The following is a 13,199-nucleotide window of genomic DNA, read 5'->3' as shown; positions in this document are numbered from 1 at the left end:
CTGAAATAATTCACATTTTGCCAAACAAATAATTTGCATTTTTAACTATATTGAAAATATATTTTACAATTCTGAACTCTTGTTTAATAGTTATTAAATAGCAGAGCTGCATGATCTTTTAAATTTGTTTCAGCTAAAATCCGGAGACTATATGATATTGCTAATGTTCTCAGCAGCCTTGGTCTAATCAAGAAGGTTCATGTTAAAGAAGAAAAGGGCTGCAAGCCAGCATTTAAATGGACAGGACCAGATGTTTTTTCAGATGTTCAGGGTAGGTGTACTCTTATGTCTGCCTTCTGCATTAGAATTGGTATTAGTTAAAATACCCACTACTGAAAGAAACCTCTCAGAAAACAGAAATCTTGTCTTCTATACATAGATATAACAGCTGGTTTGACACAGCTGTTCAGAATACTAACAACTTTAATAAAAGTGGTAAGTTTTTATATCATGCACAATTTGCAGCATGTATTTATTTGGTTATTTATTTATAGATGCACTGTCTGTACTTTCACCAGCTGGTATTGCTCCAGCTCATCCTGTGGAACAGAAGACTTCCAAAGAGCATTGTTCCAAGAACCTTTTCCCCACAAGATGTAAACAAGGCTTCACACGGCATCCATCCTTAATAAAATTGCCAAAGAATATACAGAATGATCATAGAAAAATTCGTTCTGCTCCAAGCAGTCCCATCAAGAAAAACACAAGTATGTCCTTTAAACAAATTCTGTTCTGTATTATCCTGCAGACACTTGAAAATATTGATGGGCATTCTGTCATGCTGTGTACAATGTTCATTCTTTGTCTTTTTGCACCAGGTAAAGGGGGGCACAGGGAGCACATGCATATTTGCCAGGCTGCAATCTACAATTTGTTTGTCTTACTAAGGTTAGAGTGCCCCAAAGCATAGCCAGTTCATATATGTGCACTGAACCTCAGAAGTCTAGAAAGACCAATGTGCAGTAGTGTAGATACTTTCACAGCCAAATTCCCAATGTTACTTAAGGTTCTTTTTAGTTCCTTTATGAATTCATATACATGCATAAAAAACTAAAAGGAAGTTCTTAAATGCACAAGTGTCAACTTCCTGATGTGTGAAAAACAGGCAATTTTAAAATGTGTACATGTTAGGTTTCACAGTCGTTTGACCACCATACAAGGAGGGAAATTTACACTTGCATTTCAATGTTCCTGTTCTTATCCTTGTGCATGTGGTGTGTGTGTGTGTGTGTGTGAGAGAGAGAGAGATGTATATAGGCATTTTGAAGATGTTTATATCCAGTAGGCTTTGAGATTAAGCGTGGCATACTCAGTTCTGGGAATCTCTAGATCTCAGGTAGCAAGGATGAAAAAGACCTCTACCTCAGTCTCTAGAGAGCTGCTGCAAGTTAGGGTAGATTGGCCAATGCATTAATATAGTTTCATATGTTTATATCATTTGTACGTTGATTTCTCTAATTGGGCCGGGAGTCTGGTCTATGTACTGTGTGACAGAGGCCCTACCAGAAAGCAATAGACTCGGAAAAGAGGATTCAGTGGCCATGAATTGCTCAAACCAGCTTTTAACTGTGCAAACTATATTGTTCCAGTAAAATCCTTTTATCTTTTTTCCCAAAGGTCACATTCCATCAAGTTTTCCAAGCAAGATGGCTCAACTTGCAGCGATTTGCAAACAGCAATTAGATGAACAATCAAGGTATGTTTGTCAAAACTGTGTAAGATGCCTTCTTGATTGCCTTGTGAATGCATGTCAAACCAATTGCTAAAATTGGACAACTCTCAGCTAGTGCTTTATGCCAGAAATTGGTAACAGTTCAGATTATGATTACAGCTGATACTGCCACAATTGCTAAGACTGATCTGTAACTGACTTTGAACAGTTGATCTGGAAATAACGGTTTGGAGCCAGTAATCCATCAGCAGGAGGAACAGAGATTCTCTCCAGCAGTCCCTTTTGCCTCTAGGAATGAGAATTTCTGAGGTTGCAGGACCCACATGGACCAACAGGCACATGGTCAGGGGCTGCAGTGAGGAGGAGGAAGCATTCCCTCTTCTTCCAGAAAATTAATATCCATCAGTGACTCCTATAGACAAATTACCAGATCTAAGCCATCATCTTTCATTTCTAAAGAAACAGAACCAATTCATCTGTATCTTGTTCTTTTGTTAACAAAAGTGATTTTGGATGAAAGTATTTTAACATTAAGTGGTTTTTTTTCCCCCCTTAGGGAACTGAAAAACACTAAATTGAGAGTGGCATCCTCTCCCTTGCCATGTACTCTGGCTTTGCAACCTGAATCTTGTTTGAAATCTGAAACGTTGCCTTCTCATGTAGAAGTTCTGCCTCTGATCCACAGCTCAGCGTCTCCACCAGTACTACCTAATATCCATTCCAAAGTATCGTACACAGTGTATGTGCATCCTTCCCAAACACAGATAGCAACAGCATACAATCCAAATTTCACAGTGCAGCCTGTTCCCTGTGCTAATGTGATTGGAATCACATACCCTGCAGAAACTGTTTCAAAAGCGGCACCAGGTAAAATGTATGCTAAAGGCAATGACAACTTGGAAGAGAGTGATGCTCATGCTAAAGGTGAGAGCATCAGGGCTGCCAAGAAGCAAGAAGGTTCCAAAGATGACTGTACACCAGATAAATTTCTTAAAAGGTGTAAATTAGTACTGGAGTATAGTCCAGTTAAAAAATGTAAAAGTGAAGAGGTAAAGCTTCAAGACATGTTACAGGTAAGCCATGTAAAAGTGCATTCTCTTTAAAATACTGAATGATGGAGAACAGGGACAAATGAAATGCATGGCATTTCGTTAGGCCAGTAAATCCCAAACTGAGTGTCATGAGATATAATTCAGTTGAGACCAAAGCATCCAGCCATAGAGGAGGCTGCTTGCTATGTCTTTCTGTTTCAATAAGCCTCCAATGAAAGTAATTCCTCTCTGTTTCTGTATGCAGTGTGGTTTGGACCATTTTGTCTCTCCATGCAGAGGCAGTCCTGACCTGGATGGCCCAGGCTAGCCCAGTCTTGTCATATCTCGAAAGCTAAGCAGGATTGGCCCTGGCTGCTATTTGGATGTGAGACTTCCAAAGAATACCAGGGTCATGACGTGGAGGCAGGCAATTGCAAACCAGCTTTGAACATCTCTTCCTTGAAAACTCTATGGGTCACCATAAGTCAGTTGTGATTTGATGGCGCTTTCCACTACCATCATATAGAGGCAAGGCAGTTACCTTCACTCAGAGAAGGCTATGGTGTGTTTGCATGACAGTGTGCTGGGATTGTTTGCTTCAAATTGTGCTCATTTTTATTTAAAAAAATATATTCATTCCCAAACTTCAAGTCCCTCTACAGGGCTCCCTAGTCCAGGGGTGCTGAACTCATTTGTTATGAGGGACAGATTTGGCATAAATAAGACCTTGTCAGGCCAGGCCATGTGTGTCATAAAATGTAATGCAAGGTAGCAGAGATATAAACTTTATAAGGGTACAGACAAACACAATTAAAGATTTTTTCACCTAAAATAAAGCATGCTTAAAAGATTATCACGTTTGCAATATTTTGTTTAACAGTCTCTGATAACTGACACCTCTTGCTCTCAATTATTGCATCAAAAACTGAAGACAATGCCTGTGCTGTAGCAATCTTGAGTAAGCTGTTCAGGTGTTGCTCAGGTGTGCATCTGTAAGTTGCAAACCTACTGATTTATTGACATTCATTACAGAAATCTTATGGTCAATGCTTTGAGCCTAAGACCCAGAGGAAAACATGAAATGGCTGGGCATTGTGAGCTTTTGTACATAAATTGCTTCATGTACTGGTCAAAAACATGTGAAGGCACCATGACGCAGACTGAGAGCTATGTGTTCGTCTACAAAACCATAGTCTTCCTCAGAAAAATAACTACAACTTTTATGTGGCAGAGCGAGAATAGAGACAGCTATGTATAGTGGTCAGTACCAGCCTACTATCTGGGAAGTCTAAGTTCAAAATCCCCGATCAATCAAAGGAAAATGTGAAATGAGAAAGAAAAATCAATGGAAATGTGCTGGGTGAACTTGGTCTGAACACACTCTCAGCCTAATCCTGGTTGTTGTTCCTCTTCTGAATCACAAAGGCATGAATATAGTGAAAACTGGGAACCATGTCCAGTTGCACCCAGGAGAGCTCTGTTATAACGAGCCAACAAAACATTCTCTCTCTCTCTCCCCTTCCCTCCAAGGCACACCCTCCTTCCCCAGGTACAAGGAGGAAGAGGAGCCTTAGCCAACAGAAGGAAGAGAGGCTTGACTCAGCAGCTCTGCAGTGTGACTGAGAGAGCGTGGCAACCCAATCAGTCACACAGCAGAGCTCCAGAGCTAAGCTCTTCCATTGGCTGAGGCTCCTCCCTTTGGGAGGAGGGGAAGAGGGAAAGAGTGAGAGGCTGCTTTGCTCAGCTGCCTTATCACAGAGGAGAAATAAAAAATGGTGACCAAAGGAAGCAGATGAGGGAGAAGAAAGTAGGCAAGTTTGGTGTAGTGGTTAAGTGCACAGACTCTTATCCGGGTGAACAGGGTTTGATTCCCCACTCCTTCACATCTTCTGATTTGACCTTGGGTCAGCCACAAGTTTTCTCAAGGCTGTTCTGCTCAAGAACAGTTCTGGGAGAGCTTTCTCAGCCCACCTACCTCACGGTGTCTGTTGTAGGGAGGGGAAGAGAAAGAAGATGTAAGCCACTCTGAGACTCCTTTGGCTAGCAAAAGGCGGGGTATAAATCCCATCTCTTCTTTTCTTCAATGGCCAGTTGCTGGTGGGCCTGATTGGAATCCTTTGGGGGCTGGACTTTGACACCCTAGTCATTCAGATGGAAGTTTATCAGTGTGCAAGAAGGAGCATATAGATGGACCATGTTTCTCAGATGAAAAGAATGTAAAGCTGTTATGAAAGAAAGAACTCTTACAAATATTGGTATATCTGAAGTCAAAACCAGCCACCCACTTAGTTGCCCATGGTCAAACATTCTGAAAAATGTGAAACAGCTTTTTAGAGCCCAACAAGTGTCCATCATGTATTTTATCAAGTATGCGCTTCTGTAACAACTCTTTTAACTTTTGTTTTCTTGGTCCTTTGTACAAATGCACCATCTCTTCCTCCTGATTCCTTTTTCTACCACACTTTGTAATATACTGTTTCCTACTGCTTGGGGTAGCCTTTTCTCCTCTGTTCCTCAAACCAGCATCTTTTGCTTGAAAATCTACTTATTTCACAAGTTCTTTCTTGGATCAAGCTTCCCTTGCCTTGTATACTCCTAACCTATCCTTGTCATCCTTGTCCTTGGTCCTGCCAGCCTTACTAATAATAAATTCTCTAGGCTAGAAATCTCGATGTTTTTAGTGGCTGGCTGGTAGCACTGGAAAATAGCTGCAAATGACAGATCCATCAGAATTGTCACACTGGGGGTCTGCTTGTACAGAAATAAACCCCATGTAGAGGGACAGTGAGAAGCAGGAAGTGAGATGAACTGTGTGACTTGTATGATACTGCTGATGATGGTCCTTTAGTAGCTACCCTGAAGACAATAAGCTCCTAAGCAGGAAGTATGTTTGTGTGTGGCAGGTAGATACAAGTGGAGGTTTGGAAGGTAGTGGTAAAGTAAAGTGACAGAGGCTTGGGGAAGATTAGGTAGTACACAGATACATTGATACATTGTGAGAAAGCTTGCTGTTTTTAAGCAGCTTTGCTGAGGATGGAGGGGGGAAGATTTGAAGATAGTTAAAATGACTCCTGTTGGCTGTTTTAATCGGTTAATTGAAAGAAAAGCAAATGAGAGACTTGTGGCATCTTTAAACATTAACATGTATTGTGGCATAAACTTTCATGAATTCGGCTCCTGCCTCTGAAAGCTTATGCCATAGTACATCTGTTAGTCTTCATGGTGTCATAAGAGTCTGTTCGCTGAGACTCTTATTTGGCCCCATGCAATACTGTGTAACTATTTCAGGGGAACATTCTTTCTACAGAAGCCTGGGCAAGATTCAGTTCAACATTTCTGTTTTTCCAGGAGGAGATAGTCTGTTTCCAGATACTGGTTTAACATAGCTATGGAATTTTGAGAACTGGCGATTTCTTAGATATCCATTTTTTATGGGATGCAAATTATAACTCATCATACAGGTAGACACTTTGCAGGTAGAAAAGAAAGGTTAGGAAAGGTAAACATGAATGTTCGTTTAAAAGCAGACTCTGCAGTGTTCTTGTTTTAAAAATTCATTTAATTTAAATTACTTAAAGGAATTCTCAGAGATGGGAGAAAGCTTGTAATGTAGGATGGTATCATAAGAACACTTTCCTGGATGTTGAGCCCCACTAAAAAGATTTGATTCGGACTCTGAGCAGGCCTGCTTAGGATGGCACTTAGAAGCATTCATAAATTAGTTCAGTGCTGGTGCTCTAAGTAATTTGAAAACACTGACAGTGCAAACCATTTCCAGTGGCTTTGTCTATATGTCGAGTCAACATGAGCTGAGATGCTTATAGTACAATATATAAAACTGAAAACCTAACCTATTTGGAAGACAGGCCTGTATCCCATCTGTTTCTTGGTTTCTATGATTGCTCTAGAGTTCTTTTCATGCTGTTTGTCTGCAGTGGAGGTGTTGGTGGTTTTTACCTAGCTATTGTCTGCAGATTAAAGTGGTTGCATTGCTGGTGGAATTAGTTTTGATGTGGTAAGTTTATTAATACTACTTTAATTTGTATTTTTAAATATTTTATGTTTTATTGTAAGCCATTTTGAGCAGATTTTTGGAGAGGTGGCATACAAATATCCAAATAACTAAGACTTTTTTTCTCTCCTCAGGGAGAATCCATTAAGAATTCAAACTCTCAGCCTTCCTTAGCTTTAAATCTGGACCAGGAAGTCTTAGCTTCATCAGCAGAAGAACAAAATAAATACAAAAGCATGAAGCAAAGCACGGGAGATGAATCCAAGCAGCAGAAACAGAGAAATGGTTTGGGAGATGACAGTTCCTTCCCAGCACAGGAGATGCCTGTACACAAGGTATAAGCATTTCATTGCAGGGTGGGTTTGTTTGCCTCAAGGTGACTTTACTCACACAGGAAAAATTCCAGTAGACCAAATTTTTGATTTATTATTTAGAACCATAGAGTTGGAATGGATCTTCAGGGCCATCTACTCCAATCCCCTGCACAGTGCAGGGAATTCACAAATACCTCCCTCCCATATACGCACTATGATCCCTGCTCCATTCCCAGAAAATGGCAATTAACCTCTAGGATCCCTGGTCAAACTAACCTGAAGAAAATTGCTGTCTGACCCCAAAGTGGCAATCAGCATTTCTCTGGACACATAAGAAAGGGTCACGAAAACTAAGCACTGATGCAACCCTTCCTGCCCTCCTTCCCATGAACTGCCTAAATTCATCATTGCCTCTGCTTAAAAACCTCCAAGGAAGGAGAGCCCACCACCTTCCGAGGAAGCCTGTTCCACTGAGGAACTGTTCTAACTGTTAGGAAGTTCTTCTGAATGTTTAGCCAAAAACTCTTTTGATTTAATTTCAACCTCATCCTCTTGGAGAAGAGTGACAAGTGGAGTGCCTCAAGGATCTGTCCTGGAATCCAGTAATTTGGATGAAGGAATAGAAGAAATGCAGATGGTACTAAACTGGGATGGGTAGCAAATACAGTAGAAGACAGAGATAGGATACAGGGTGATCTTGATCCCCTGGGTTGGAGGCCCTCCCCCTGCTTCAGGGTATCAGAAAGCTGGGGATGGGGGGAAAATATTTGCTCAGCACTCCATTTTTCCCTATGAAGACCAATTCTCATAGGGTGTAATGGAGAATTGATTTGTGGGTATCTGGGGCTTTTGTGGGGTTGTTTTTTTGAGGTAGAGGCACCAAATTTGCAGCATAGCATCCAGTGCCTCTCCTCAAAGCGCCCTCCAAGTTCCAAAAGGATTGTACCAGGGAGTCCAATTCTGTGAGCTCCAAAAGAAGGCCATATCCTTCATTATTTCCAATGGAGGGAAGGCATTTAAAAGGTGTGCAGTCCCTTTAAATGTGATGGCCCAAACTCCCTTTGGAATTCTATTATGCTTGTCACAACCTTGCTGCTGGCTCCACCCCCATAGTCTCCTGGCTCTACCCCCAAAGTTCCCAGATATTTCTTGAATTAGACCTGAAAACCCTATCAGCAAGAGAAGTCAGGAATTTATTTGACCTTTCATTTTTAGCAGAGTTGGCCTTCCAACCGTTATCCAGGTAACTGAAATCTCCCATGACCATTGTGTTTTGTTTCTTTGAGAACTTTGTAATCTGTTCTAGGAAGGTCTCATCCAAGTCCTCTGCCTGACTTGGTGGTCTGCAACAGACCCCCACCATAATATTATTTCTTACTCCTTTTATTTTTACCCAGAGACTCTCAGTTGAACTTCCATGTTCAGATTCATGTATTTCTTCACAAGTATATACTTCCTTCCATATAATGTTATCTCTCTGCCCTTCCTTATTTGTCTGTCCTTGTTAAATACCTCTCAGTCCTAATATTCCAAGTGTGAGTGTCATCCCACCAAGTTTCAGTAATGCCTATTAGGTCATAGTCCCCTTCTTGTATTAGGACTTCCAGTTCCTCCTGCTTGTTTTAGCTATGTTCTTTTATTTAGCTGGTACACTCTTTTATTTAGGAGCTAATCGGTTACTCTTGTTTTAAGAACTTTGGAGCTAATCTGTGGTTCTATTGCAGTAGCAAAGGTGCTTTCTTCCAGGGCAAGGCTAAATAAAAGAAGCCCCAGCTTGATGCAAGGATGTCCACAGCCTTTCTTACATTCCTAAAATAATCACAAGTTCAGCTTTAAGAGATGCTGTGTTGCCATTAAGTTTAGGTTTCACTTTGGCTTTTTGTTTCTAAAAAAATCTTTAGCTGAAATGTATTTTTAAAAGCCTGACTTAAATTTTTGACATCTAATATTTTATTTTATTGATTTTATATCCACCTTGCTTCATTCTCCCTGCAGCAGCTGACCTGGAGCCCAGTTTCACTAGCTTTAGACAAATAGATTCTTTACTTAGGCTTTGGGTTTATCTCCCCGCTTGCACTGCAGTCATTTGACTTAAAATACTGATGAGCTGATAATATGTTCTTTTATTTTTTGCTCTCTAGTGGTTTTAAACTGGCTTTTGTTGGTGGTTTCAGATCATGTGTAGTCAGATTTTTAGAATTTTAAAGTGATGTTTTATATTCCATTGTTATACACTACCTCAGAAACAACTTGTTCATAGGTAGTGTGTCTATGGGGTTGGTATTTTTTTTTCTTGAGAGAATAATTGAGATTTTTTAAAACAAAGCCATAAAATGTTTCTAAATACTCTAACTTACCTCTGCTACTGCAATACATCCACAGTTGCAATTCAGAGAGTTTAAAACTAGACTAATTTATTAGTCCCTAAACAGAAATGCACATTATCTAAATAATACATGGAGATTTTGATACACTTGCATAAAAAGTCACATTAAATACAGGTCTGGTTAGGAAAAGATAATCTGCATCCTGTAGTTACCCTTTTTAACATTCAGTGGTTTTTCCTACCATTCATTGCTGGTAGGCTGTTTTCTGGCTGGTTATTCAATCCACCAAGCAATGTGGGATTGTTGGGTGGAGTGATGGCATGTGACATGGATCATACAGACCTCAGGTATCCTAACAAAGCTGTCCACATTGAAATTCTTCTCCTTTTATAAGATACAACAGTATAACACAACCCCTCCTCCCATGTTTGATGCTGTTCCATCTTTTATTATTTAGTGTCTGCCTTTGCTTCTCAGTATATGGGAACTTTGTAATTAAAGCGCCTATGGAAAAGGGATAAAAGGAAACTAAGAGACATGGTATTTTTGTAAGGGATGAGATTGCCATCAACAATTCAATGTTTATTTTGCATACATGATGTCAGTGAATATCAAAACTAAGAACAGCTTATAAAATATGTATAAGCTTTCTGTGAATATATAATCCAGCCCTGAGTTAACATTAATTTCTGTTTGGCCATACTTTCTGTGAGAAAGTTAATGGATTAAAACACTAGCAGTGCAGTCCTGTGCAGTTATTCCAGTCTAAATCTATTCATTGAAATAAATGCTGCATAGAATTACACTGTTCAGTCATTAAAGAAGAGAAGAGTCTTACATGATCAAAATAGGCTGCTGGAATGATACAATGCCATGTATGTGCAAAGTGAAAATTCAGGATAATGGCTGAGCTACCTTAAAAGGAAATCCATGTAATTTGCCAGAAACATTTATAAATAGCGTTTTTACCCTTTTTTCAGGCTTGGTTTCCTTCAAGTTACCTTATACCTCTTACTCAGTGCACCCAACTTGGTAATGATATCACTGTTTCTAACAAAGGGAAAGCAGAGATGTGTTTAGCAGAACGAAAGTCCTACAGTTCCCTTACTGCTGGTATGTATTATTTGATTATATGTGGCTCTGGGTCAGAAGGTGAAGGAGCTGGGAGCACAGGTTGTGTTCTCGTCAGTTCTTCCTGTTGAAGGCCATGGCTTAGGATGAGAAAGAAGAACACTTCAAATAAACAACTGGCTACGTTGATGGTGTCATCAGGAAAAATTTGGATTTCTGGACCATGGCTTACACTTTCGAGACAGTGGTTTTCTGTCGGGAGATTGTTTGCACCTTACGACAGTAGGAAAAACGGTGTTTGGTAACAGCCTTGCTAAGCTAATAAAGAGGGCTTTAAACTAAATTGTATGGGAGAGCAAGACAATAATTCAAAGCCTCATTTGATGCCAGAAACTGGGGATAAGAACACTAAAGCTTTGCAGAGAGTGGCACATATGTTAGGTAATGTTAACTTGCAGATATGTACGAAAACTAAACTCTCAGGATGCATAAAACATGGACTCCGATGTCTCTACACTAATACACAGAGTATGGGAAACAAACAGGAGGAACTGCAAGTCCTAATACAGGAAGGAGACTATGACATAATTGGCCTTACTGAAACTTGGTGGGATGACACTCACAACTGGAATATTAGGATTCAGGGGTACAACTTATTTAAAAGGGACAGACAAATGAGAAAAGGTGGAGGCGTAGCAGTATATGTGAAGGAGGTATATACTTGTGAGGAAATATGTGAATCTGAGCATGGCAGCGCAGTTGAGAGTCTCTGGGTAAAAATAAAAGAAGTAAGAAATAACTGATATTATGATGGGGGTCTTCTATAGACCACCAAGCCAGGCAGAGGACTTGGATGAGATACTCCTACAACAGATTGCAAAGTTCTTCAAGAGAAGGGACACAGTGATCATGGGAGATTTCAATTACCCGGACATCTGTTGGAAGTCCAACTCTGCTAAAAATGAAAGGTCAAATAGATTCCTGACTTGTCTTGCTGACAGCTTCCTTTTCCAGAAAGTGAAGAAGGAAACAAGGGGATCTTCTATCTTGGACTTGATTCTCACCAACAAGGAAGAATTGATTGAAGAAGTGCAAACAGTGGGCACCCTGGGCAGTAGTGGCCATGTGGTTTTGGAATTTACAGTCTTAGGGAACGAAAAAGCTACACATAGTCAGACTTATAGGTTGGACTTCAAACTTTGACAAACTTAGAACTATGCTGGGTAAAATCCCATGGTCAGAAATAGAAAGGGGTTCAAGAGGGGTGGGAATTTCTTAAAAGCTAAATACTGAAAGCGCAATCACAGACAATTCCTGTGAGGATAAAAAAATTGAAGAAGCCTAAAGAAGCCGAGGTGGCTCCATAAACAGCTCTCTAAAGACTTGAAAAATAAAAAAGACTCCTTTAGGAATTGGAAGGAGGGCCTTACAACTAAGGATGAATATAAACAAATCACTAGTGCTTGTAGAGAAAAGGTTAGGAAAGCGAAATATGAGCTTAGGCTGACCAAAGATGTTAAAAACGACAAAAAAGGATTCTTTTCTTATGTTCAGAGTAAGAAAAAGAGCAAGGACATGGTAGGCCCATTGCGAGGGCAGGAAAGTGAAATTGTAACAGGTAATGAAGAGAAGGCGGAACTGCTCAATTCCTACTTTTCCTCAGTCTTCTCTTCTGAGGTAAACAGTGCTCAACATGGCAAAAACAGAACATATAATGAGGATATGGCGTTTCAACCTATTATCAGCATGGGGTAGTACATAAACACCTAATTTCTTTAAATGAAACTAAGTCCTCAGGGCCAGATGAACTGCATTCTATTTTTGAGAATTCTTGGAAAACAGGAGAGGTACTGGAAGACTGGAGGTGGGCGAATGTTGTCCCCATCTTCAAGAAGGGGGAAAGGGACGATACGGGTAACTACCGACTTGTCAGCTTGATGTCTATACCCTGAAAAGTTTTAGAACAAATCATCAAAGAGTCAGTTCAGGAACATTTCGAAAGGATGGCTGTGATTACTAAGAGCCAGCATGGGTTTCTCAAGAAAAAGTCATGTCAGACTAACCTGATCTCTTTTTTTGAGAAAGTGACTACCTTGCAGGATCAGGGGAATGCTGTAGACATCATTTATCTTGATTTCAGTAAGGCTTTTGATAAGGTTCCACATACTGTCCTTGTTGACAAGTTGGTAAAATGTGGTTTGGATCCTGTTACTGTTAGGTGGATTTGTAACTGGTTGAGAGATCGCACCCAAAGAGTGCTTGTGAATGGTTCCTCATCCTCTTGGAGAGGAGTGACAAGAGGAATGCCTCAAGGATCTGTCCTGGGACCTGTTTTGTTCAGTATCTTTATAAATGCTTTGGATGAAGGAATCAAGGAAATGTTTATTAAATTTGCAGATGATACTAAATTGGGAGGGGTTGCAAATACAGTAGAAGACAGACACAGGATGATCTTGACAGGCTGGAAAACTGGGCTAAAACCAATAAAATGAATTTTAACAGGGATAAATGTAAAGTTCTGCGTTTCGGTAGGAAAAATGCAATGCATGGCTATAGGATGGGGGGGACTTATCTTAGCAGTAGTATGTGTGAAAAGGATCTCAGGGTCTTAGTGGACCATACACTGAACATAAGTCAACAGTGTCATATGGTGGCTAAAAAGGCAAGACCAGAACCAATGGATTGAAATTGAATCAGAAGAGTTTTTGGCTCAACATTAGGAAGAATTTTCTGACTGTTAGAGCGGTTCCTCAGTGGAACAGGCTTCCTCAG

At 40.2% G+C, this 13,199-nt stretch overlaps 1 protein-coding gene across 1 annotated transcript in view; it reads left to right on the top strand.

The window, feature by feature from the left end:
- The window catches only part of E2F8 (E2F transcription factor 8), a 30,121-nt gene that overhangs the window by 12,781 nt on the left and 4,141 nt on the right, over window positions 1-13,199 (top strand). Inside the window, 6 exon segments of the mRNA XM_060262208.1 lie at window positions 134-271; window positions 495-707; window positions 1,618-1,696; window positions 2,229-2,745; window positions 6,850-7,050; window positions 10,337-10,469. Coding sequence (XP_060118191.1) covers window positions 134-271; window positions 495-707; window positions 1,618-1,696; window positions 2,229-2,745; window positions 6,850-7,050; window positions 10,337-10,469 — 1,281 coding nt within the window.

This window comes from Heteronotia binoei, chromosome 21 (genome assembly GCF_032191835.1).
Source record: "Heteronotia binoei isolate CCM8104 ecotype False Entrance Well chromosome 21, APGP_CSIRO_Hbin_v1, whole genome shotgun sequence".
Taxonomy (NCBI): domain Eukaryota; kingdom Metazoa; phylum Chordata; class Lepidosauria; order Squamata; family Gekkonidae; genus Heteronotia; species Heteronotia binoei.
Note: the sequence above shows the minus strand (reverse complement) of the source record. Positions and strands in the feature narration are given on the sequence as shown.